General features: G+C 55.1%; 1 protein-coding gene across 1 annotated transcript; it reads right to left on the reverse strand.

Moving 5' to 3' along the window:
* SPOCK2 (SPARC (osteonectin), cwcv and kazal like domains proteoglycan 2) lies at positions 1-25,159 on the reverse strand. Its single transcript, XM_055535319.1, has 10 exons — positions 24,770-25,159; positions 11,379-11,424; positions 11,005-11,119; positions 9,996-10,110; positions 8,260-8,374; positions 7,720-7,839; positions 6,998-7,216; positions 5,512-5,574; positions 3,885-4,022; positions 1-3,789 (listed from the first exon to the last, which is right to left on the reverse strand). The coding sequence occupies exons 1-10, from the start codon at positions 24,956-24,958 to the stop codon at positions 3,644-3,646; spliced, it is 1,266 nt and encodes a 421-aa protein (XP_055391294.1). The 5' UTR covers positions 24,959-25,159; the 3' UTR covers positions 1-3,643.
* Positions 25,160-25,818: the final 659 nt, after the last annotated feature.

The raw sequence follows: 25,818 nt of genomic DNA on the forward strand, positions 1-25,818 counted from the left end.
TGGTGTTTATAAAGTTTTTATTTTCAGTTTTCTTAAAAATAACATTTGATTTCCTTTATGCATGTGTGAAGTGTACTTGCTTTCTTAGGCTGAGTTAATAGGCAGATAAAGACAACACGAGGCAGGGTCCCCAAGTAGAGGTGGGGGGGAGGGGGTATGTGAAAGGGAGGCGGGGCACAGGGGAGAGGGTGGGTGACCCACGGGACGCTTGAGTGCCCATCAATGCACAGACACGGTCTAACACTTTGTTTTTCGATTTTTTTTAAAGACATCTAAAATTACTGAGAGATACAGTTTCAGCACTTAAATATACAGACGGAAATCCAAGCACTTGAACACAATTCTTAACTCTAAGCTCAGTTATTGCACATAACACAGTTTAAGTAGGCTTCAGGCTATAAAGCAATTTGCTCTGCTTGGGACTTCCTTGGATGTCTCGAGTCTCCTTTTGCACCCCCAGTGTCTCTTCCCTTTGACCCCTGCCAGTCCACAGCCTCATGATGATGCCAGGGGTCAGTGGATTAGCCATTCATTCTCCCCAAGGGCTGAGGGGGAGGCTTTGGTGAAATGGAGGGTCCCCAGGTTGATGCCCATGGACCCCCCACCCACTCTGGTGAAGCTGAAAGCACATGGAGCTCATGAGGGGTGAGTGGGTGGCCTGCCCAGGTGGGGTGGCATGAGGACAGACGTGTGGCCATGGCCACGTGTAGTCACAGCCCCAGGGGGTACTGGGGCGCAGTCACGCCCCCTCATGCTCTCATCGGCTGTGCTTCCCTCCTCCTCCTTCCTGAGCTCCCACACCTCCTTCCCCATTGCCCTGAATCCTCTCTGAGTGGTCTCTCAAGGCACATTTGTTTGTTCTGACTCCAACCTGTCCCATTTAGACGTGACTGTCTCTCCCAGTGCCCAGGGGAAGGAGACTGGGGTGGCCAAGGGCAGCTCTAGAGCCAGGCCAGAAATTTCTTTGAAAATCTGGTTGCGCTCTTTTCAACTCAACTCAAATTCCACTGCCTGCCTAAACCAGGGGAGTGGGGACAGGACAGAGAGAGGACACAGAGAAGAGGGGTGCAGAAGAGGCCGGGTGGCAGACAGCTTGGTCGAGGGCACACATCCAAGGAGTGAGGAGGGACAGCCCTGCAGTCTTGCTCACAAGGAAACCTGCACCTTGTCTGACAGGAAGTAACCTGAAGGCCTTCAGCCCACTGGGCTCAAGCTGCTTGGTCTAACTTTGGGGGGCCTCGGTCCCAGAAAGTGGGGTGAAGCAGCATAGGGGCTTCAGACAGGGCAAGGCTGGACCCCTGAGTCCCACCAGGGTCTAGTTCAGTGTCTTTTGCTTTCTTTCTACAACATATTTACAAGGTCATAAAAACGTGCACAGCCGGAAGACCCAGAGACACGGAGAGGATGCATGTCCCCAGGAGGGGAGGGCCACTGTGAGAGGAGAGGGGCGCCCCTCCTCCACCCCAGGACGCCCCAACATCCTCAACAGCTGTGCCCAGGACACGGTTCCAGAAGTCTGAGCCAGGGCAGAGGGAGGAAACAGACAGACTCCAATCCTGTGAGAGCACAAAGTTTCAAGTAGCTCTGAGAGGGGCTGCGCTCAGAGAGCAGAGGGCTGACTGGACCGGTGTTTCCCTGAACCGAGCAGGGGAGCAGAGGGTGGGCTGGGAGGCTGGGAAGCGGGGTGGGAGATGGGCAAGGGGGATCTGGGGCAGCGCGGGACACCTTAACAGCCGGAACTGTGCTGGAGAATGAGAAGCGGTTCATGGGGCTAACTGGAGTTTCGTTATTTCCCCTCAAGGGAGGACCTAGAAGATATGAATCCCAGGGTGGAAGTAAAGAAGCCAGGGAGCCAGGCTGGGAGGCTTGCCCAGGGAACTTCACCACATGGACCCCACACCTGCCACCACCCAGCACACAGGGTGCTCCTCCTCACACGCCAGGCCCCCTTGGCTCACACACACACACACACACACACACACACACACTCAAACACACACACAGCACTTGCCATACACCAAAGGGCATCAGAGGCCCAAACCCAGGAAAGAAATTCTTTACCAAAGTGTTAGGAAATTTGCTTCAACAGGGAGAACTGGACAGAGTAGGAAAAAAACAAAACAAACCAGGGGGTACCTGCTCATCCACCCCAGCTCCCACCTGGTAAGCAGATTTGGGGAAGCACTGAGACAGGGCCTCAGATTCTGGCTACCCCAGACCCGTCCCCTCTGACTTTTCGCAGCCCTAAACACCCCAGCGCTTGAGAGGCCCTCCACTACAGCGGCCCTAGGATCCCTCATAGGGGAGGAGGGAAAAGCCCAGAAGCTGAGAGGACTGGGGCTGGAAATGGCCCAGGGGTGCCTCTCTCGGAGGAGGAGGGACGGGGAAATGTCATGGTCTCTGAGAGCAGAAGGCTGCAGCTGTCCCCTCCGTCACAGGATCTCAGGGACAATGCCTTTTGTCAGTCTGGATGGGAGGGGAGCGTTTATTAAGGGGTCAGGGAGGAGGTGGCACACACACTGGCAAGACCCAGGCTCTTTATCTGCTGCCTGATCTTTAGGTTCCTGGAGTGGGGACCCCAACCAGGGAGATGGGGAAGGTGTGCACCCCCCCACCCCAACAGGAACAGAGGGAGCTCAGCTGCACAACTACCACCCACTGCCTCCACAGAGCAGCACAGACCAGGCCCCCACCGAGAGCTGCAGGAAAGGACCCGAGCTGTTCTGACATTCAGGGTGACCCCGCCTCTACTCCTAAGAGTTCTAAGAGATCTGCAAAAGCAGCTCCCGCTGGCCCTCCCCACCCCCCTTACCCCCCCGGCCCCCGCTCACGTGGCCCCCCTCACCATCCCAGCAGCCTGGCGAGTCCTTCTCCTCCCCCACCTCTCAGCCTCTGCCTGCAGCTTCTCAGCCACCACTGCTCGCCCTGGCCTGGGTTAGGAGGAGAGTCCAACAGAGGGAAAGGGCTCCCTAAGGTGGGTGCCTGACTCACCAGAGCCAAACCGGCCAGCAGACAGCTCGCTGCCCTCCCTCCCCTCTGGGACCCATCCCACCAGGCCAGGGCCTGACTCCAGAAGGGATGGGGCTGGGGGTGGGGGGAGGTGGGGTGGGGGGGGCGGGGAACAGCACGGGCAGGAGGAGGGGTCTGCTTAAGGCAAGGACAGAAAGCCAGGACCAGGAACCCCAGGGTGACAGGGCGGCTTGGATGGGGCTGGGGGGCTGGCAAGGGGGCACAGAAGCCATTCTGAATCAATTTTCACTTTGCAGGGTGTGCATATGTGTGAATGTGCGTATTTCAAAAGTAACAAATGGAAGAAAACAACTACAGGAGGCCTTAGGGGCCTTTGGGTGACCCTCTGCCACTAGCAGTGTGGACCAAGGACACATTTGTCAGTGCATGCCACACACACACACACACACACACACACACACACACACTCTTGCATACGCAGTCATACATCCTGGCCGTGCATCCACACACGTGCCATGCGCACTCACACGTCTGGTCCTCCCCATTGGAGCCAGGGTCCTTTAGGCTGTATTTTCTGGATCCATTTGTAATCTGCTTGCTTCTGTCCAGGTCTCTGCTGCCGTGTCTCCCCGGCCATCAGCACCCTGGCTTGCCCCGGTTCCCCGTGGGCCGTCTACCAGATGTAGCCTCCATCGTCCGCCTCGCCCGCCTCGCCCTCCTCCTCCTCTGTCTCCTCGCCTGCCTCCTCCGTCTCCTTCTCCTCCTCGTCCTCCCAGCCGACACCGCTCCCGAAGTCCCCTGAGAAGCCCACGATGTCGTCTGTGAGGGGAACCAGCCAAGGGGCAGGTTAGGACCCTGCCGGCAGGGAAGCCCAGCCCAGCAAGCGGGGCCCCGGCTGCCGGCCCCCGGCTTACCACAGTCTGGGCTCCCGTGTGTGCGGGTGCCGGTCAGCTCCAGGCCCAGCTGGTCCACACACCAGCAGTCTCCGCTGCTCTGGTCACACTGCATCTTCCGGTAGTAACCATCCTCATCACAGCTCGGGATGAAGATCCCTGGTGGGGCAGGCCCCGTAGGGTCAGAGCAGGGGCCTCAGGGTGTGGGCTCCTTTGAGAGGTGGCTCTCAGAACCTCGGACTCACAAGCACGTGGGCCCCACCAGAGCCCAGCCAGACCAGCTACCAACCACTTAACAAGCTCGGACATCCAGGGCTGGACGTCAGCATTTCTTCCAGTTCAACTGACCAGAAACAAACAAACAAAAAAGCCTTCCTTTCTAAGCCACCTGCTCAGCCCCTGCTATGGGTCCCATCTGCCTCCACGGCCCCCCAGTCCTGTAGGATGGCCAATCTGACCTCATTGTGCTGGACGCCCTGGATCCTGGGCTGCACCTAGGCCTGCTAATGCCCAGCTTTTTCCTCCCAGCCCTCTGATTCTGACCTGCCCTCGGGGCCACCCACTTTCCTTCAGATTGCTCCTTAGTTCACTCAGTGGACTGCTGAGATCCCCACCCCGGGGCCCCAGGGATAGACAAGACTGCCCACTCTGTGGGGTGACCTGCGTAAAAGGACAGCTGCTCAGTGCACACGTTCCAGGAGCACAGACCAGAAAGGACTGCTCCCAGGAGGCAGAGACTGACTTCCTGACAGAAGTGGCGCTACACCCAGCCCAAGGGCCACTGGGCTCTCAGTCAGTACGGCTTTGTGGGAAGTTCTAGTGTGGCTCCATGTACGCTGGTGTCACTGCTCAGTTAAATGCCAAGCTGCGCTCAGGAACTGGGAGGCCCCATGGGACCTGCCTCGTGGACATCTGTCCGCTCACCCACCACGCTCAGCCAAGAGCATGAGCTTTCTGTTTCCCAAGAACGTTTCCCTGCCCTCGGCTTTGCTCCTGGCTGGCTCACTCTCATCCCCTCAGCTCTCCTCTTGGACAGCAGCACCCCAGGGAGGCCTTTGCTGACCCCTGGCTGACTTCTGTCCACTGTGCTCTCCCTTGGCACCACACGCACAGGAGCTCTTTCTGGTGTGTCAATTTGTGGCTTGTGTTTCCCCAAGTAGCCTGTGTGCTTTATGAGTCCAGGGACCGCGTCTGTCTTGCCCATCAGTTCTGATCTGCAAGGGTTCACTGCTGTCTCTCCAGAGTTGGCACTCAAGTATTTGCTGAGAACATGAGCATCTGCTGTGGGAGGGCGGGGGGGTCCTCCTTTCAGCTTTGCACACACCCTGCAGTCCACGGGGTTGCAAAGAGTTGGACACGACTGAGCGACTGAACTGAACTGACTGACTGAACTGAATTGAAAGGAGGGTTCAAGGAACTTTCCGTATTTCTACCTACACTCCCAGCAGGAATGGGCACAAAATTAGTGCTTAAAACACACTGAGGGGCTGGTTGGGAGACCTTGCCTCACCACGAGGATAAACAGGAGAGGAATTTCCCTCTCCTGTCTTCCTAAGCCAGGGCCTCCTCTGAACTCAGCATCTTCCATGACACCCACAGGCTAGAGCCTCTGGGCCTCAGAGGTACCCTGGGGTACCTGCCTCCTCACCTGGCTTCTTCTTGGCAGCCTCCTGGATCTGGATGCGCTCCAGCTCTGCCAGGCAGGGAGGCTCTGTGGGGAGAGAAGCAGCCTCTGATGGGGGCCAGCCTGTGGTGCTGACGGGACTCATTGAGCCCCCCTACCCAAGGCTTAGAAACCAGGCAGGGGGCTCTGCAAAATTAAAATACCCGGGCTCTGACACACTGCAGACTGCGGGATGCACTGATCCCTCTAAGGTGCCCTGAAACGACAGAGGGGCTCTGCCAGGTGAGAACACCCAGGTTCCAGTTGAGAGAGGCTATTCCAAGGCTGTGGGATGGGTTGAGGCTCCCCAGGGCCCCCTGAGGGTATTGGAGACTCATGGGATAAATAAACAGGATTCAGAAGAGGAGGTGGGGGTGAATGCACAGATTCCCCAGGGTGAGAGGCCTCCAGGGCAACATAAGGCTGGAGGGAACATTCAGTGGAGGCCTGAAAATAACTGGCAGCCAAATCTAACTTGTCTGTGACCTTGAGAAGTCCCCTAGCCCTTCCCAGCATGAGGCCCGACTGGCTGTAAAATGAGATCAGCTCCCAGCTAGACGGCTGCTGTACAGAACAGAGAGCATGAGCTCCAAAGGCCTGGAGAGTAATAAGTGCTGCGGGAGCCATGCGGAGAGAGTGGAGCCTGGACAGTTAGGGACAATGAGCCTGATCAAAACATGGGACACTGGCAGGGGGGGCTGTGATTTACATGGTGCTCTGCACCCAGATGTTTCTCACTGCATCTTCACAACAGTCTCTGAGGTATTGTTATCTCCCCATTCAGTCGCCCAGGGTCCCAAACCAGCTAACGGTGGAGCCCCAGCAGAAGCCTCAGCCTCGGGCCACAGATGCTGTAACACTCCCACCACACGACCACAGTGGGGACCAGGCCAAACACCAGAGGCAGAGCAGGGGCTGCCCCACCTCTGGCTGGTCAGCTGACCCCTTGGAACCTCCATTTCCCCATCGATGATGGTTACCCCTTGACCTAGGTGGTCTCTAGGTGCGTGTCCCGCTTTGGTTCAGGATATAAAAAGCTGGCAAATGACACCACATCTCTAATGATCACATGCACACCCATATTTGGGGCGTATACTATGAGATGGGTTCAAAAGTGGAATCACTGAGAAGCCAATGAAACTTCAGCTTCAGGACCCCTTAGTCTCTTCCAAGCCCTCTGAGGGGCCCTAGAAATTTTACATTTGTAGTTTTCCTCAAAGTAGGCCTCCAAAAGTGCACAAGCTTCAGGACCCATAATATCCACTCAGGGCCTGCTGAGGAAGGGGGTCCACGTGCTGGTTCCCCTGGGCTCCAAGAGATGAGCTGCTAAAGAGTGCAGGAAGCTGGGGAGCTGGCAAGGTTCTGGGTGGTGGGAGGTGGCCAAGAGGTAGTCACCTGACTCCCAGAGGGAGCCTGGAGTGGGGGGCAGAGCCCGCATAGCAGGCAGGGGCCTGGGGAGGGGCGCACTCACTCTCCCTCCAGAAGCAGAAGCACCACTCAGCGGTGGAGACCCGGCCGTCCTTGTAGGTGTCACAGGAGTTGAAGAAGGGGCGGATGCAGACTTCGTACTTGTCCAGGTTGATGGCAGCCAGCTCTGTCTGGTCCAGGAAGAGGTCGGCACTGGTGTCCAGCTTGGAGAACATCCAGCCGATGGAGTCCTTGCAGCTGGCCCCCAGGCTCTTGTCCAGCCCTGAGGAGAAAGCCACAGTTTAGACCTGCTCGAGGTAATCACTCCATCCATCTGTCTGTCCATCCCTCCAACTCTCTGTCAGCCCCAGCTCTCTGTTCAGGGTCAGGACAGCTCAGAATCAATCCGACCACTGGGGTGAGAAACTCAAGAACAGCTGAAGGCCCACCCCTCAGCCTCTTCACAGGACCACCCAAACCAGTCAAAATCCTGTTTAGAAAGTCCTTCAGGGAAAGTAATTCCTTACCTTCCCTTGGCTGCTCATTTCAGGGTTTAGTTTCTTTCCACCCATTTTAAGGAGTTCTTCCTGTTAGCTAACTCAAACCCCTCCAGTCCAGGTGAAGCCTACCTCCCCTTGTTCTTAAGTTTAGGCTCTTTGCGGCACTCAGTGTCTGGCAGGAGGGGGAGAAATGTGGGTGCTCCCCAGTGCCGCCAACTGGCCCCAGTGCACACCCATCTCCCCACTTTCCCGCCCTCCTCCCCGGCACAGCAAGCAGCTCCCATACCGCTGGCCGGGCTGGCTCCGCTGCTGGCTGAGCCGTTCTGCTTGGAGTTCTCATGGAGGAGCTGGAACCAGTCCCGCAGCCGATCCCCCAAGTCGGCCAGGTCCTGACCGGTGCATGTCTCTGTAGTTGGCAGAACAGGGAGAAAGGAGTAGAGGGTGAAGGTGGGGTGAAGCAGCAAGCATGGTCTCTCGGCTGGGGGTGGTGCCCTACAGGCCTGGAGGCCGGGCAGTGGTTAGGAGTGCCAGGGGGAAAGGGAGCTAGAAACCAGAGGCGCTCTCTCCTCCTCTCCTGTCTTCCCCTCCCCCTCACTCCCTAGGACCAAAAGCACATGGCTCCCTGTGATGAGGCCAAGCCCTCCTGCTCCATGCAAACCGGACCCTCCAGCTCCACAGGTCCCTCAGGCCTGTTCCTGGTTTCGGTCACTTCTCCCTTCCCATTGCAAACCTCCCTTGCCCTTTCAGAGCTCTGAAGGAGGACCCCAGGAGCCCTGGCAGTAAGCCACCCCCCACCCCAAACCTGCCGTGGCCCAGCACTGGTTACCTGGTTTGCTGTCGGAGGTAGAGGTGGCGGCCTGCTCTGTGGGGCAGGGGCAGGGGCCCTCGCATCTCACTGTCAGCTGCTTGCTGCTCAGGCACGCCTGCTGCTCCAGCTTACACTGCAGGACAAGAAAGTCTGCTGGGTGATGGGGGCACTGCTGGGGGCACCCTCCAGCCTACCATGGCAGCCACATTTGCCTTCCACCTTGGAGATGGGAGGGCCAGACCTGCAAATAGCGCAGAAAGGCCCTCCCACTCCCTCTGCAGGCCACGGGTGCACACTGGTCAGAGGAAGCAGGCCCAGGAAAGCGGGAAATGAAATGCTCCCGGGATCCCCACTCTGCACCAGCCTGCCCTCTCTGCACATTTGTCCTTCCCAGGGTACCTGCATGCCCTCACTCTCATGCACCCACCCCTCCTTGCCCTCTTGGCCTCTCCTCCCCCTCCCCACAGTCCCTTGGCCCCTGGGTAACCAGCTATGGGCCTCTCCCTCACGGCCTTCCCACAGTCACTTCCATGGGCTCTCTTGATAACAAACAGCTACTACCTACTGCTGCTGCTGCTAATTCCCTGGTCTTTAGAGCTTCCGAGAGGTTCATTTATTCCTTGCTTTTAAAGCATTTTTCTCTGGTGGTGTCTGGTTTCTCCCCATGGGATGACCGCTTATGAAACTCAGGTCCTGGTAGCATCTTATAACATGATGTCACCTGGTCCCCCTCAGCTCCATGAGGGAGAAATTGTGTTTCTTGTGCTCAGCAGAGAACACGGACACTCAGAGAGGCCCAGTGACTCAGCTAAGGCCACAGGGCTGAGCTGGAATCCAGACCTTCTAATGACCTCCACCTCCGCCCTGGGCAGAGCAGGGACCCTCACACCACAGCCTCCTGCCCACACCTCGCTTTGCCCTCAGGTGGTGTGACTTGGTGTTTTCCTCCCCACCCCCACTGGCTCTGCCTGCTTCCTCTGTAACCCTCTGCCTCCTCCAGGCAGCTTCTGCCCTCTGGCTTATTCTTTCTTTCCTTCCTCTTCTCCCTGGTGACCTCATCCCCTCCCCAACTTCAATCATCACCCATAGCAGATGACTCTTAAATGTGCCTCATACCCCAAATGGGTTCCTAAGCCTAGAACCCAACTCCAGCTAACAGTGCATGCCCTCCAAACACCAAACAAGTCCTCACTGCTAGTAGGAGCATTCACAATTAGCACCTGCATTTCTATGGTACTTAAAGTGTATGCTTTCACAAATATTGTCTCATTTAACCCTTACAAAAACCCTACAATGTTGGTCTTCATTCCCCTGACCACCATTCCCTCCCACACTGTCATCTCACGAAGGATTACTTCCTCTTGTCCCAGAATGCCTGGTGCTTGCTGGTGAACCATCCTGTCCATATGGATACCCAACCACGGAAAGATGTCAACCCCCAACACCTGGATGACAGAACTCCTTTCTTCCGTTGCCCTCTATGTTTTCCTGAAGCCCTTCCCTTACCTGCTCTGACTTGTAGTTACCGGCCTCCTCCAGGCCCCACCCCTCACCTGCCCAAGGTCAGGCGCAGGGTCTCAGGCTCCTGGGTTGGTGCCGGCACTGTGGCTGGCCACACTGATGTGCTGACAAGCGCACCTGGCCCCGCATCATTACTGGGAGCCACACAGAAGGCCTGGCTGAGTTGTTCTCTCTGCTCCCTGTGGCCCCAAGTGCACCCTCCCTCCACCCCACCTGGGACCATGGCTCCTCACCACTGAGCTGTAAGTGTGGCCATCAGAGCCGCAGACAGAGGCAAGGTGGGCCATGTGACAGGGCTTACAAACGGTGTCTTTGTTTCCATGGAGTTTCACAGCAGGCTGCTTGATCCTACAGGAGGAGTGGGATAGGAGGGTACAGGAATGGAAGCAAACATGAGAGACAGGGGAAGGGAGGGTTCAGGAGACTGCTTCCAACAAGAAGCTGCTCTTGGTGATCTACAGCATTTGCAGCTGCCTCCCTGCCCCCGCCTACCCTCCCATCACCCCCAGTCAGACCCTCCTCTCGCTCACAAAAGTGGAACCAATCAGGCAGAGCAAAGACACTCCCTGCTTCCCCTTTCCAGCAGGGCCCTCAGGTTCAACTCCAGGTTCAACTGTAAGATGTAAATGGGAGTTGTACTCGCATAAGGGGTCAGGTCAAATCAGAGGTTGCAAACTGATGGCCCAAGGGCCACTTGTGGTCTGTAGACCCGAATTTTGTTGCACCACCAAGGATTTTTGTTTTCAATTGGGTTATTTGCCAACATTTACAAAATGGAAGAGTTCACATAAAGAATCCTGATTTCTGGCCTAGGTAAAATGAAAGATATGGGAGTCCTGGGCCCGCATTTCCATAGGGCCTGGGCCTCCCAGACTGGTTCATCACCAATGCAAGCTCTCTCTTCATGCATATACATTACCTGCCAGGCCCCTAAAGGCATCTAAGATTGCAATCCCAACTCCCCGGTCTCTGATTATATGATTAAGCAGAGAGGGGATGAAGATGAGACCTTCTTGACTGGAACCTCCTGACAGTCCCTGAGCCAGAACCACCCAATAAAACCATGTCTCGCTACTGACCCTCAGAAACTGTACGATAACACACATTTATCCCTTCGAGCCACTAAGCTTTGGGGTAGTTTGATCTGCAGCAAAAGATAATTGTTACCTAGGAGAGGATCAGTTCCGCCCTTGCTCTTTAAGCAAACCCCCTCCAGCCCTTCCACCTCCCCAAGGCCCTCACCTGTGCTCCAGCTTCTTGCGGCTGATGCACATGGCCCGCTGATAGCCCTGGGTGATGCACACTTTATGACGGCTGCACTTCACCTTCTGGCAGGGGTCCTTGGTGGTATCCAGGGCTGCAGGGGACATAGAGTTAGGACACAGGCCATCTGGGATACAGTGTCAGAGAGCCCAGGAGCACACAGCCCCACTTCTGAGCTGGGAAGCCGCCCCTCACTAGCAGCCCTTGATAACCATAGCTCCTCAACTTGGAAGTCTCATCTCGATCTGGGCCTGGCTCCCCAAGGAGCCTCCAAGGCCACAGTCAGGACTTGCCCTCTGGTCACAAGTCCTCATGGATATCAGTCACCTTCCCCTGCAAGAGGGGCATGTTACCTTCATCTCCTTGCTGATTGTCCTCCCAGCTCTTGATGTAGTCATCCTAGGGAAGGACATAGTGGGTGAGGGGGAAGGAAAGGGCTAAGATTTACAACCTAGAGCCAAAGTTCAACTCCAAGGCCAACAGAGCAAGGGCCCAGGCCACTGCTTCCCCATGCCAACTGCCACTATTCTGGTGGCTTCCCAGGTGACCCTGTCTACCCAGGCCCTGCCAGCTGCCTGCCCCAGACCTTTAGCCCCTAAACCCATGTCCGGAATCCCTTCTGGCCTTATCCCTAAGTTCCTTATTTCCGACCCCCCCCCCCCAATCCCACACTGAATGCTGCAGGGAAGGAGAAATTGGGGTGAGGGGGCAAGGGAGAAGAGTGGGGTGTAGAGCTACAGATACATATGCAGGGGGCCCCAGGCAGAACTCACCTCTACCTCCTAGGGATCGGGCAGCAGCAGCAGGCCACGGGAAATGGAGCAGGAGGAGAGAGGGACAGACGGTGATTTTAGTGTGCGGCCTATCCTCAGACCACAAGGTCTCAGGGCTCCCCAGGCCTTCATCATGTGACTGTGGGTGCTGGGCAACGATCTTTGACTGCTACGGTCCTCTGATCTCTATGACCTCCAATTGGAAGATGGTATTCCTATGTCTTTACAATAGAAAGCTTAAGACCTGGGCACACTCAGGGCTGGCCTTAGGAGCAGTAGAGGTGAGGATCAGGGCTTTGAGAACGAGGTCCCATCCTTCCACTCCAGGCCCTGAAGATGGTCCCAAAGGCCCAGCCCTGGTCCCACCACCAGGACGGATGTCTGAGGGGCCCGTACTGCCTGGGAAGGGATTCTCATGCCTCTGCCCTGGCTGTTTCAGAAACGCCTTCTCTCCTTCTGCCAGGGTCCTTTCCTGGGCAGTCGCCTCAACTGACACCTGCCCACCATGCAAGTGAGGCAGAACGGGCCTCTCCTCTGGGCTGCCTGGGGACTGTTTTTCAGTCAACATCTACCTTTCCTGCAAAACTCAAATGGTGCACTGAGAGAAAGGGGGGTCGTGGCCCCTCCTGATGGCTTTCTCAGTTCCACCATCCAGCTGCAAATCCTGACTCAGAAAATCCTGAAAAGCCCCTCTGAGGTCATCTGTCCCAGCCCCCGCTGTGTGCAGGAGAAGCCAGGAAGCCCAGAGACAAGAGAGGACCTGATCCAGGTCCCACCATCTCAAAGCCCAGGTCTCCAGGTGCCCAGCATAGAACTCTCTGCTGGATACAACACACCATTAGGGACCCAAGGCAACAGTGAGTACTGGGTGTTCACAGGTAAAAAGGATGCTTCAATAAAGTTCACCCAATGCTAGATATCTTTTATCTGAAAATGAAGTAATAACCCACATATGTGTGCAAGCAGCCAAGTGTCCCCAGCCCTTGGATCCAGGAGCAGCAGGAGGAAGGCCACAGGAGGGGCTTCCAGGGAACCTGGCCTGGGCGGCCCCCTGGGCACTGGACAGGCCAGCCCAAGCTCCTGGCTCAGGCAGCCAACTGATTCCACAGGGCAGCTGGAGTCCTCTTGTGTCCTGCCCTGGGCAAGCTTCTACAGAGACTGCAGGGCAGCCCTCAGGGAACTACAGCATAATTCCCTGTTTGCCAGAACCAAAGGAAGCCAGCCCAGACCCAGCCCTTCTTCTCCAGGAACTCATCAGGGTGAGGGGTCCCTCCCCCGGTGTCTACTCAACCATGGATGGGAAATGAGGCTGAGCGTGGCCAAGTGGTTGAGGCTACAGTTATAAGTCGGGGCAAAGGCAGAGGCTGGTCTCCACTGAACTGGGGTCTTCTCACCGACCCGGTATTCTTTGGGAGGGGAGTGGGCATGAAGTTATTGAAAAGGACAGGGGAAGTAGCTGGTGTGAGTCACCCGCTCTCAACCAACGAGGTGTGTGTGCCACAGAACCCACCCACACCTGAACTGGACCAAGGAGGGGTGTCAGCCGAGGGCCTCGATGACCGCTCACTCCTCCTTCACTCTGGCCCTACCCTGCTGCTTTAACCTCTAACCAGGCTGTGAGCAGAAGCCTTTGGGACTCAGAACCGAGTAGGTTCTCAAAGGTCAATACCAAGAATTTCTGATTAGAAATCCAGGGGGAAGTGGGCTGGTGGAAGGCAGAGTTCTAAGAAAGGGACTTTCCCTGTCCAGTTGCTGTGTGAGAGCCCTGGTGGGGAGCCATCCCCACCCACCCCAACCTGAGCAAAGGTAGGACTCCTTCCTCTCATTCAGGATACAAGGTTTGAGCCCCTTTTGTATACAAGTGTTGTCCTGGGTTCTAGCTGAGCTCCTTGTCTCCACTGCTGTGGATGAGGTAGGGGGAGGCCTAAGTGGTTCTAGATCCCAGGGCCCTTACTCCCAGGAAAATGGGAGCAGCTAGTCAGAAAAGAGTGATGAAGAGAGGGCCCTGGAGTCACACAGAAGCCCACGTTTCCCCACCAGCACACCCTGGGCAAGCACCTTGGCCTGTTGGAGCTTAGCATCTATCTCCTGGGACCACTCAGAGATGAAAGGAGATAGGGTCTGAAAAGTGCCTGGTGTTCACAGAATACTCAACAAATAAAAGCTGTTATAGCAGAAGAGACCAGAGAATTCAGATGGAAAAATAGTGCAGGGGCAGGAAATGAGTAGGGAGAGGCTACACGAGGGGCCCCTGCAAAGTGGAGAAGAGAGCGGCCACCACTGGGAGACCAGAGACACAGGGGTGTGAGCAGGGTCACCCCCAAGGGGCCTCAGTGAGAGGGGCGATGAGGAAGTCCAGTGGGTGACATGAGAATGGCTGCTCTGGAGGCAGAGACCAGGGGCATACTTAGGAGCTCCTAAGGTCAGGTGTGGGCTGGTCCATCTATAAGGTACAAAGGAGGCATCTGTTGGCAAGTGTGAATAATGCCTTTCAAAGCAGTGGTGTCTATTTATGGTACCCAAGTGGGCTCACTAGCAATTATGAAAAACAGTCTGATAAGGGCACCGGAGACTTCTCAGGAAACAGGCCTGTTTCCATCCCGGCTCTGCTGCTGATCAACCCTGTCCTCTCCTGAGAAATGGGGATTTGGAAGCGCCCACCTCCAGTACTCTGGGGCCAGGGCCAGGCTGGAGGGCAGATAGGTCATAGGCTGAGACCCAAAGCTCTAGGCAAAGGGAAAGCCCATCTATTTCATCTGGTAGTAGAACCAGCCATGACCACCACCACACCCAGTGATGCTCAGCACTTTGCCATGTCACCCACTGGACTTCCTCATTGCCCCTCTCACTGAGGCCCATGGGGAAAGGCTGGGATATATAAGCAGCTTATAAGTCATGGTGTTTTTAAATTAAGTCCTCTCCATGTATTTTTATGTCTGTCTTCCTTTTATTCTCAGATTCATGTGAATAGGGCAGAATTGATAGGATCAGCTCCACAAAAAAATGGAGGCTCAGAGAGGCAGGGCAATAGGCCAAGGGTCCCAAGACAGATGAAGAGCTGGGCCAGGACTTCCCATCTGGGCCCAACCCTATGACCCTAACCCTATACAGGAAAGTTTTGTTCTTAGGGGGACAAGGGGAATGGGTAGCAAGGACTTTGGACCCTCGGTTTGCTCTAAACTTGGTTCACTGTGAGTCCTCGGCAAGTCACTTGTCCTCTTGGAGTGTCTCTCAGCAACAGCTGAACATCGGAACCACCTGAGGAACTTTTTCAGCCCTCCATTGCTGGCACCACCCAAGCCCACAGGGCAGGCAGCTCTGGGCTCCCCTGGCGCTCAGCAGGCAGCTGAGTGAGCCCATGGCAACAGCCCTCAGGTGTCAGGTCCTTCCAGCTCTGACTCTTGTGTCTAATGCTCTCATTTGCTCTCAAGGTGGGCCTCAGGGAGGAAAAAGAGCAGTCATTCACTTCCTTCTGAGGACACCTCACACAAAGCAGATACTCAGGCCAACTCACTAACCCCAGGTCTCCTGACCTCCAGCTTGAAGCCTTTTCCTTTGGAAAGTGAAGAAAGTGTTAGTTTCTCAGTCCTGTCTGATTCTTTGCAACCCCATGGACTGTAGCCAGTCAGGCTCTTCTGTCCATGGGATTTTCCAGGCAAGAATACTGCAGTGGGTTGCCATTTCCTTCTCCAGGGGACCTTCCTGACCCGGGGATTGAACCCGGGTCTCCCGCATTGCAGGCAGACTCTTTACTGTCTGAGCAACCAGGGAAGTCCAAAGGGGATGCTGTGGCTGAAGTGCACATTAATTTATTCTCTCAAATCTCGTGACACCAAGCCCACTCCACCCGCTGCTCTCTCTCCAGCCTGCCCTCCCCTCCCCACACCCACTGGTGCCACCCTAGCAGCCCTGGCCTCAATTACTTCAGGGTCTCCTCTGGGCTTCCCTTGGCCCCACCCAACTCCCAAACCCCTGCAGGCACAGGGATCTTTCTAGAACATAATTCTGATCATATTTCTCCTATCTTAAAACCCTTCACTGAATATGCAACTTTCTCTCATTTTGAAAAAAAAATGTTTAAAGATGATTAGGTTAAAAAGGATTAAAATCAAAATATTAACAGTGACTTCCTCTGGGGAGAGGAATAGAGAATTTCGGTATCTTTCTGCCTTTTCATAAGTTTCCAAAATTTCTACAATGAACATGTATTAGTTTTGTAATGAAGGTGAAAAAAAAAACAATAAATATCATATTTAAAGACCCTCACAGGTTCCCAGTCACCAACAGAAGAAAGTTCACCTTCTCTCAGTCTGTTCCTGTCCCCAGGTCCTTCCAACAGATGTTTCAGTCTGGCCAGGCCTCGGCAGAGCCTTCTTCCCGCTCTGGAATGTGTTTGCATCCAGCCCCCGGAACTTCAATTCGTATTTCAAAACTCAGCTTTCAAACTTTATCCTCCCAAACCTTGCCCCATATCTAGTTTTCCTTCAGGCCGACTGTACCTAGTAGAAGTTTATTATTACTCTGGCTACATGAAGCAATGCCATAGCTTCTGACCTCTTTAGATGGCCAGTTTCTTGAGGGCAGAGACCATATGAAGTTCACCTTTCTATGCCCAGCACCTAACACATAATAAAAATACCCAAGAACAGCTAATAGTTTCTCACAAATTACCACGTGGGAGGCATTGTGCTAAACATTTCACACTCATCGGCTCATTTTACTCTTCATAAACACTTAAGGGAAAATTACTACTATTATCCTATTTCTCAGGTGGTAAAATTGAGGCTTGGAGAGGTTAAGTGACTTATGCAGAATCACACGTCAAATAGCACAGCAGAAAAGTATTAGAACTCCAAGAACTGGGATTCCAGACTCTGTGCCCCTAATCAGGACTCTCACTGTTCCTTAAATGTTAGAAAAAAAAAAGTCTCAGAACCGAACCCAGGAGGACTAACCCCAGCCCATGAGTGACTTCTCCCTCCACACCAGCTCTGTTCCAACCCCTAGGTTGGAAGTCTTGTACCAGAATGGAGGGATTGAAAGTGGTGGAGGAAGACACCTCTGAAGAAGGGCCCCCCTTCTTCAGGCATTTTCCAGAATCCCTTCACACACCCCTGGTTGGGCTGGTTTGGAGCTAACCCATCTCCTGCTTTGATCTCGGCAGCTCAGCCCGGTTGCCATGGAGACGGGGCCCACTGTGCCAAGCTGGGGGAGAAACAGTGGTGAGTGCGCAGGCCTAGCTGGGCTTAGGGGGGCACATGCTGGGTGTTTCCAAGTGCTGTTTACTTCCTGTCATTTTAATTAGCACCCGAATCACCCGCTCACTTCACAGCTTGAATTAACCCAATCTCTCCCAACCTCTCCCATCTGGTGGGGAGAACGAGATGCTGCAGTGAATCAAGCAGAAGAGCAGCGCCCCAGGGCTGAAAACCACCTGGGCGAATCTCCACCTGCCTCTCTGCAGCACAGCGTGATGGGGAGACGGACACCGCCTACCCCCGCCCTGGCATGGAATCTGGGTACCCACTTGGCCTGGCCTCTGACTGCCAACAAGATGTGGGCTGGAGAGCCTTGCTGGAGGGCCTTTGGTCTACAAAGTGAGGATGACCCTCTTGCCTTCCTCCCTGAGGTGTGGAGGGACTCAGTATGGCTGTGAGAGCACTTTGCAAACTGTAAAGCCATACACTTTCAAAACCCACAAAACAGGAGCACTTAAGCTGGGTTCTTCGGCACATACGGGGAGTCTGGGGGACAAGGTAGATGAGAGGTACTTCCCGGTCTCATAGTCACAAGGAGCCTCAAATGCAGACTTCTGACGTTGCCTCCAGCTGAGGCTCTAAGATGCGCTGACAGGGCGGAAAGAGGTGCATCGTGAGACTTTAAAGAAACCACAACGCCTGTAACCCTATTATGGCATTTCTTAATTTTTTAATAGATCAAGAACCTCTAAAAATGGAAGTGGGCCAGGCCTCTCTCAACCTTTGAAAAGCCTTGTAGCTGGCATTATTTCTGCCTCATTCCTCAGGTGAGGGAACCTCTGATGGAACCCAGTACCCTGAGAAGGCCCAGGAGTGGGGAACTTGTGGCTGGGGGCTTCTGCTGTGCCTCCCTGCAAACCAGCAGGGAGCACAGAGGGAGGGGTCCAGAAAGGAACGAGCAGGGGTGAAGTGGGGGCCGCCTGGCTCCTCCTCAGCTGAGGCTGACACCCCCATCGCATGCCCAGGCAGAAGGCATCTTGAGGAGGCAGCGCCCTCCGCACGGAGGAGACTGAGAAGGGAGGGGGGCAGTCATTAAATATTTGCCCCTCTCTCAGAGGGAGTGGTGGAGGCTGTGTGAGGCCTGGACAAACAGACGGAGACAGGCATCTGGCAGACTCCCTGCCTCCCACCTCTCCCCTCGGAGGAATTTCCTTGGAGGACAAAAATGTGCTTATTGCTCCCTGCATGCCAGGATCTCTACCTGGCCTCAGGTATGCCTGCACCAGCCCCAACCCCACCCCCAGACTCCATAGGGCCTGAGCTCTCCACTGCTCCAGGGGCATCTCAGACCCCAGTCCTTGGGTTTCCGGTTCATGCAGTGGTCCCAGGGGTCCACAGAAGACAGAGAACAGGAGAGAGAAACAGGGGAGAGCAGGCCTGGAGTTCTGTTTTCAGGACCTCTGTTTCCTTTCTAGAACATAAGTGGGGGGCAGGATTGCAATCCAAGATTCTCTGAGGAGGCCCAGACACTGGAGCTGAGGAAGCACAGGAATGGGGTCGTAAAAGAGCACGTGGCATTGTGTCTGGTCCTTTTCTTTACCTGCAAGTGCCCAGCGCTTAATGCTGCCAAGGCTCCATGATTCTGCTGCCCAAATCTCCTAAACTGAGAACTTTGAGAAGAGCGGAAAAGGAGCCTGAACAAGTTTAGACTCTTCCATGTCCTCTAACCTGTGCAAAGGAGCCAGGGATCAGGGAAGGAGCCAGCAGCTTGCATCCAAGCAGGGGTAAGACACTGGCTGGGCCTGGCTTGTCCTTCCTGCTGTGTGCAGCTTTGACCTGTTCTCAGATGTAGGGGAAGATACTTGGAGGGGCAGGATGCCCTGTCTCGGGGAACCTGGTTGCCACCTGAGGTAGCCCTGTGCTCACCCACACACAGGTCTGATGGAGGGTGACCTGCTCTCTGGGCCCACTGAGGTGGGGGGAAATTCTGAGTCCCCTATGCACCCGCTCACCGAGGAGAAAGGAGGCTGGCTGCACCCAGGTCCAGGATGATAAACATGGGGAAAACAAGGAGGCCTGAGGGCAATCTTCCTTCCTGGCATCTTTCATTCCCTTATCGTACAAATGAATCACTGGAGTCAGTGCTGGGGTTCTAGCTTTGACTATCCCAACCATTCAGGGCCCAGAAAGGGGAAGAGAGCACCCCAAACAGTCAGCATGGCTCAGCCCAAAGCCCCACCTGAACCCATGGCGCTGCTACCGGGAGGGAAGAAGGAGGGGCTCAGAGGACACATTAGTTGAGATCCTTCCTGGCTCTCACATTCCATGGTGCATACATTTATACGGAGCACCCACTATGTGCACAGCCACATGCAATGCTCTGAGGATAGGGTGTAAGGTCACAAAGCAGTCTATCTCTAAACCCTGCCCTCAGGGACTTGCCTTGGGAGGAACGTGATACATACCAGCAGGAGGACTCTTTATAAGCCCACAGTGTAAAGGATGCAGGGAGGCAGTACCAACATGTGCCAAGTGAGTTTATGGCCAATAAATGTGGCAGGAATCCCGAGGAAGGGGCTATATTGACAACTGAACACTGGCTGAGCCCTCAGGGGATCAGAGGCTGGGACATTTCAAGAATCACATCACCCTAGCTTGAAGCTGGGCCTGGGTCTGCCCACCAAGCACAGACACATTTTCCCCGTCTACAGCACTAAAAAGACTCACGTGATACCTGCAAGGGAACCTTACACAGTGGCAACATGGCCATCCCCAGACTGGTGTTTGCCCTGGGATGCCATTAGGCTTCATTTCTCAGGTTCCTTTGTCTCTGGTTAGTACACACTCAGTGCTGATCTGGTCATAAATGCTACCCTAAAGAGCAAAAAAGAAAATCCTTTCCCTAAACCCAAAGTCTTGCTGCTCAGCTTGTAGCAAGGGTGGGGGTGGGGGGCGGTGACAGATTCATGCAGGTGAAGGGGCTGTAGGTGGGCTCCGGAAGAAGTGCCATCTTCCTGAGTCACAGGATGACAAGGGCTGCCCATTAAACCCAGAGGAAAATCAAGGGCTGGCAAAGGGGAGTGGCTCTGCCAGGGAGGAAGACAAGCCGAGAGCCCTCCCGGGGCCCCTGGGGCTCAGGGTAGGCTAGAGTTCTCCCACTCCTCCAGAGAGCCCACTGACCTTCTGGAGAATGGAGGGGTGGTGTGGGCTGGCCATCCTCTTCAGACTGCCTGGAAGTCAAGAGGAGACTAAGACAGCCTCTCCAGGCAGAGTGCTCTTCTCGCCCTCTCCTGTCCCTCTCTGCTCAGGGCCTGGAGCCCTGCTGGGTGTTCAAGAGCCCCTCATTGTGCTACACTGCTCTGGGTGATGCCAGCTCCTCCAGGGTGGGAGAGGATTCGAAACTAGGCTGGAGGAGGTGGAGGCCAGAGGGGGCCCAGCCTCCTATTCTGAAACCCCAATGATGGAATCCATTCTGACCCAGTTTGGGGTTCTTCTCACACACCCACACTTATCCACAAACACCTGTGCAGCTCAATCCCACACTTGCCCTGGTTCAGCTGTGTGAGGTGGAGAGAGGGGAGCCTCTTTGTGGCTGAAACTTGCTACTGGCCTACTTGGTGCTCATATAAACATATGAGAATATATAAGAATTCTCATATATGAGAATCACTAAGTAGCTAGCAGGTTACCACCTGGGCCAGACCCTAGGTTCATGGTGAAGTCCTGGGCTCCAGGGAGGGGCTAAGATCTGCAGTAAGTGAGTGAATTAGGGCATATACACCGGTGTTGTTCTCATGGAGATGGAGGTTGGTGTGAACCAGCCCCAGAAACACTGATCCATCTGGTGGTTTTTCTATGGGGCTGAAGTTTCTTTCTCTATTGCCTGAAATGGATGCCCTCCAGCCCTCAGACAAGATGTCTTCATGCTCAGTCTCCCAGACTGAAACTGAAGTTCAGAGAGGTTATGTGATGTACCTGGCATTGTGTGGCCAGGCAGCGGAAGAGTCAGAACCTGACCCCAGGCCTCACGCCTCTCCTAGGTGGAGAGCTGCCTCTGGAGGGTCGCTAGGCCAGGCTGGTGGCAGGCTGCCGAAGACACTGAGTGCCCTAGCCCTCCTTCCGAGGAGGCGGTGCTCCTGGCAAGGCATCCTTGAGCCCATAGGACACGAGCCAGGGTAGGCTCTTCTCTTCCATCTCCACTAAGTGTTAGGCAGAAAGATCTTGAAAAGCAAAGTTGAGTTAGAGGAGCTGGGTTCAAACCCCAGCTCTGCCGCTTGCTAGTGATTTGATAGTGGATACGTTACTCAGCTTCTCAGGGCCTCCTTTTCTTGAGCCGGAAAATGGGTGGACTACAGAGTAATGGTAACCATCTCACAGGGTGCTGGCGGGGGACACGAGAGAGAACAGGGATAAAGTGCTGACTGCAGGGACTGGCAGAGGTAAACACCCCCTGCAGCCAGTGACGTGTGCCTCCCGGGTGCCCAACGCTGTGCTGGACACTCATAAATATCATTAAAATGTAACCCAAGTGGAGTACAAAGCAGAGGAGCCAAGAAGATAAAGAGGAGTCAGCACTGCCCAGCCAGCTCCTGGAGCCTGCCTGGAAGAATGCTGCGTAATGGCCTGTCTCCTCTCAAGTGTCCATCTCTATCTATGAGGCCCTGGATGCTTTGTTCCAAAGACTGCAGTAAAATCCACCCACTTCTGCAGGGAGTTAAATCGAGAGAGGGGAGCACCGGGGAGCAGGGCTCCGAAAAGTCCAGGCCTGCACAGATTGGGGCGCAGCCAGACCCCAGCTCCTCTGACTTGAAATTCCCTCCTCCCTGGAAGCAGGACACAAGGCATTAAAAGCGATCTATCCAGACACATGTGAGAGCCCCAGGCCCACTGGAGAAGAGGATTACTCTGTCAGTAAACCCTTCACAACACCCCCTACCACCCCCCACCCCTCCCAATAATCCTACTGCTCAGAGGAAGAATGCTAAGCTGAATTCCTGGCTGACCAGCTCAGACCAATTCCACACTGGAACCATGGCCATGCTTTCCTTCTCTTCTTGGTTTTCCTGACTGCTTCGACGTGATTCCCTCAATCTTCCTGCCCTCAATTTGGTCCAACCATTTAATGAGACACTGCCCCCACCCACACTCGACTCCTTGATCCTCTTCCCCAAGAATACTCCACTCTCCCTGCTTGTGTGCTTCCCTTGCACCAAGGCAGAGTGGGGGCCCTGCACCATTTTGTGACTGATAATCAACAAGATTCTGGCTCAACCTGGCAGTGCCTTAGAGGTTCAAGAGAAACTCCTACCTCTCTTTTGAGGAGCCAAGGAACATAGCTTCAAGAAAGCCTGCCTGATGAAAGGTACATAAAGCCCAATGCTACTGTGCCCAACTAGAAGGCCTTCAGTCCTTAGGGTGGGAAGTGGGGCCTCTGCTAACAGAGGAGGGATGACAATGATCTGCAGTCCTGGCATGGCCCGTGTATGGTCTGCGCACCGCACAACTCACTCCAGGGGCATCATTCACATGATGGCACCCCTAGAGTTATGCAGTGCAGCGGCTCTGAGCTAGCAGCCTCCCGCATTTCTGCAGAGGCTGCCAAAGAATCCCTTCAGCCAGACCCTCCTGCCAAGCCTTCCTTGTCCTCCTTCTCTCCCTGACCCCATTCTCCTATAGCCAGGGCTACCTTAAATGGGGTTTTAGAGGAAATCTACCCTATAAAGTGCCTGAGACCCTCCAAACCATTACATGCCTTGAAGCTTTCCATGAATGCTATGGAGGCAGATCTTGCAGAATTTCATTCTGGTGCCTTTCTTCTGATGAGCATGGGAGGAAGTGGGAAGTGACTGGCACCAGTACAGGGAGACAGGTGGGCAGCCCTGTGCCAGGGGGTCATGGAGTCAGTCATTTATCCTCACCCACAGAGTTGGCTATTGGAAGTCAGAGGAAGAAGGAAGGTGGGGAGGAATCTTTTATTTTTAAACTTGTACTGCCTCTGAGTAAGCATTTCTTTTCTCTCTGACCTTCACCAGTTCCATTTTAGAAAAGCAAACTGCCAGAGAGTCAGAGGGAGGCCTGGACCAGTGACACATGGATTCAGGACGGGCCAGCCTGCTGCCACCCTCTTACTGCTGTGGCCGGGCTGCTTCCCAGGCAGCGGCAGGAGACTGCAGCTAATCTGAGCTGGGCCTGCAGGGGACTCGGAAGAGGCCTTGCTGGAGTGCCAGGCTCCTGTCGCTGGACCAGCCATGGGCGGGGCAAACCTTAGGCTGGGGCCCAGGACACTCAGCCCTGAGGACCAGGCAGCCGGCGAGTCCTTCTGATGAATTACAACCCACCAGTTTGACTTTGGAGATAAACAGTCGTTTGTTTCAGGGTAACAAAAAGATGCGTATCTGCCTGCTCCCATCATTCGGCTGGTTATCACATGAAGCATGTGTGTTCTAAACGCATTGCTAAGGAACTTTTGGATGCATACAATATAAGATGAGAAAGGTCACGGTATTATACTAGGTGGGTCTGATGTGGGAATCTAGGGAACTGAACTGGAGAAGCAAGAACTGGGGCCGTAGAAAAGGCTTCCTGGGGTTAGGGCGCTGGAGAGCACCGGGTGGTGGACACCAGCGTTCCTCTTCTCTGGAGCATCCAGGCCCATCCTCCACCTCACACCCCGCCCCCACCCTGCTCTGGGTCCCAGCCACGCCCTCTGCGAGCCCGTCCTCGCTCCTACTTCCCCTTCTGGGAACAAGGCAGTCTTCAGTTTCCCCTCTGATCTACAGGTGCCTGTAAACAAAGTGCTGCAGCGTTGCCTGCTCCTCCGCAGCCACCTCCACACCCCCTACACGGCAAAGTTCCGCACAAGGTTAAGCTGGGTTCCAGCGGGCGTATGCAAAGGGTCCCCAGACCCAGCTACTGGGCTCTCTACTCTTTTCAAGTCTACTGGGCTAGGGAGTCTTCCCTCCAGGTTGGAGGTTCAACTTCTGGGTCGTTCTACCCCATGAAAGATTGGTCCTGGAAAATTATCCTCCATTAGTGCTCGCGTCCCTCAATGGGAACCCCAGACCTGGCTCTGGCGGCCACCCAGAGGTGGCCTATGGTATTTTCACTGCCGTCACCCGCCCCCCATTACGGACGGACGGACACGCCTTTCACCATCTCGCCTTTAGGAGGATTGCTCAGAGCGCCCCCCTGACCCCAACTCAAAGCGCCAACCGTGGGCCGGTCCTTTCTGTCGCCCCCAGCCCAAAGCCCAAGATGGAAATAGAGGGCAAGCACAGGAAGATGCTGCCTTCCCCGCCGGCCCCACCCAGACCTGCCCCTTCCGCAGTGGCCCGTATGTGGAACCTGCAGCATCCACCCACCTTGGGGACACCTGGGGGTGGCTCGCCAGAAAAAAAAGAGGTCAGGGACCCATTCAAAGCCGGGGCTCCCGTCCCTCCCTGCCTGCCTCCTCCCCCTGCCCTCCGCATCTCGCACCCCTCTCCGCATCCAGCCTGCAGAGGAGAGCTGATCGCTAACGCACGCCCCCAGAGCAACTCCTCGCTCGGGGCATGTATGTATGGGACTGGGGGTCGCCAGCTCCGGGGCTGAGGGAAATATGAGGAAGGGGTTCAGGAGCCCAGTGGGTGCGCGCTGTTTACTCTCAGTGCAATTACCCGGTTGGGCTGCGGGAGCCCGTGGCTGCCATGGGCAGCCGCCACTCCTGGCCCCAGGGTCTCTGCTCCGAAGCTCCCTCCCTAACCCCCGCGCGGACCCTTGGCCCTGCAGACTCACATCTCGGAAGCGGTTCCAGTGCTTGATCTTGCCGCTGTACTGCGAGATGGACGACAGCCATTGCTCGTCCTCCATGAAATTGCCGGGGGTCTCGCCCTCCTTGAGCCCTTTGGCGTCGCCTTCGGCCAGGGCAGCTGCCGAGAGCAGCAGCAGCGGCAGCGCCAGCCGCCCGCAGCCCCGAGCGCGCATCGTGGTCTGAATTCGACCTGGAGGGTGGGGGAGTCTTGACTTCTGCAGTATTTTAATGTCCTTCTTCCCACCCCGCAGCTGGCGAGGCAAACGTCCTCGTCTTCCTCAGCCTTCCTCCTGCGGTCTGACTCCGATGACAGACGGATAGTGGGTCGCTGCTGAAATGTGACCTGGTTAGGAGATGCACTTGTCTGAAAAAAAAAAAAAAAAAAAAAAACAACAACAACCCAGCGCTGGACGTGGAGAGGAGGAGAGAATCAGAGAGGCTGCGCCAGTAGGGGCCGTGTCTGTAACTGTAGCATCAGCATCACGTTTGACATCATCATACCTGGTTTTAAAAAAAAAAAAAAAAAAAAGGAGGGGGTAGATTTCAAAGGGAAGCGCTTAATCGGAGCGCCAAATGCCAATCAGCCGCTGCAGAGCCCAGCCCAGCACTTAGGGAGTTGCAAACCAAGGAATCCAAATCCCAAGATGTCCCTGCTGTCTCTCCAAGGGTAGAGATCAAAATCGGTGCTGGGCCTCCTCAGGGAAGATGGGAGTGAGGAAAAGACAAAACTCTCCGGTTACAAAGCCAACCAGGCTCAGGTGTCTAAAAGGGAATCTGGCCAGACACTCTTCTCTCCCCTTGCCTCCCACCCAGATGGGCCTGCGCCACAGCCCTGACAGCTGGCTTCCTGCGAGTTATGGCTCTACAATAATGGGTGGCTTCGTTAAGACAAAAGCCATATAACAACTGGCTGCCTCAGAACTATTGCTGCCAAGCCCCACATGCTCTTTTCAAGGCAAGGCCTGAGCACTGAATAGCTGGTAAAACAGAGGCAGATGTCCTCCTCCCCAGGCAGCTGTTTAAAGGCTGTCAC

Source organism: Bubalus kerabau, chromosome 1 (assembly GCF_029407905.1).
Source record: "Bubalus kerabau isolate K-KA32 ecotype Philippines breed swamp buffalo chromosome 1, PCC_UOA_SB_1v2, whole genome shotgun sequence".
NCBI classification, from domain to species: domain Eukaryota; kingdom Metazoa; phylum Chordata; class Mammalia; order Artiodactyla; family Bovidae; genus Bubalus; species Bubalus kerabau.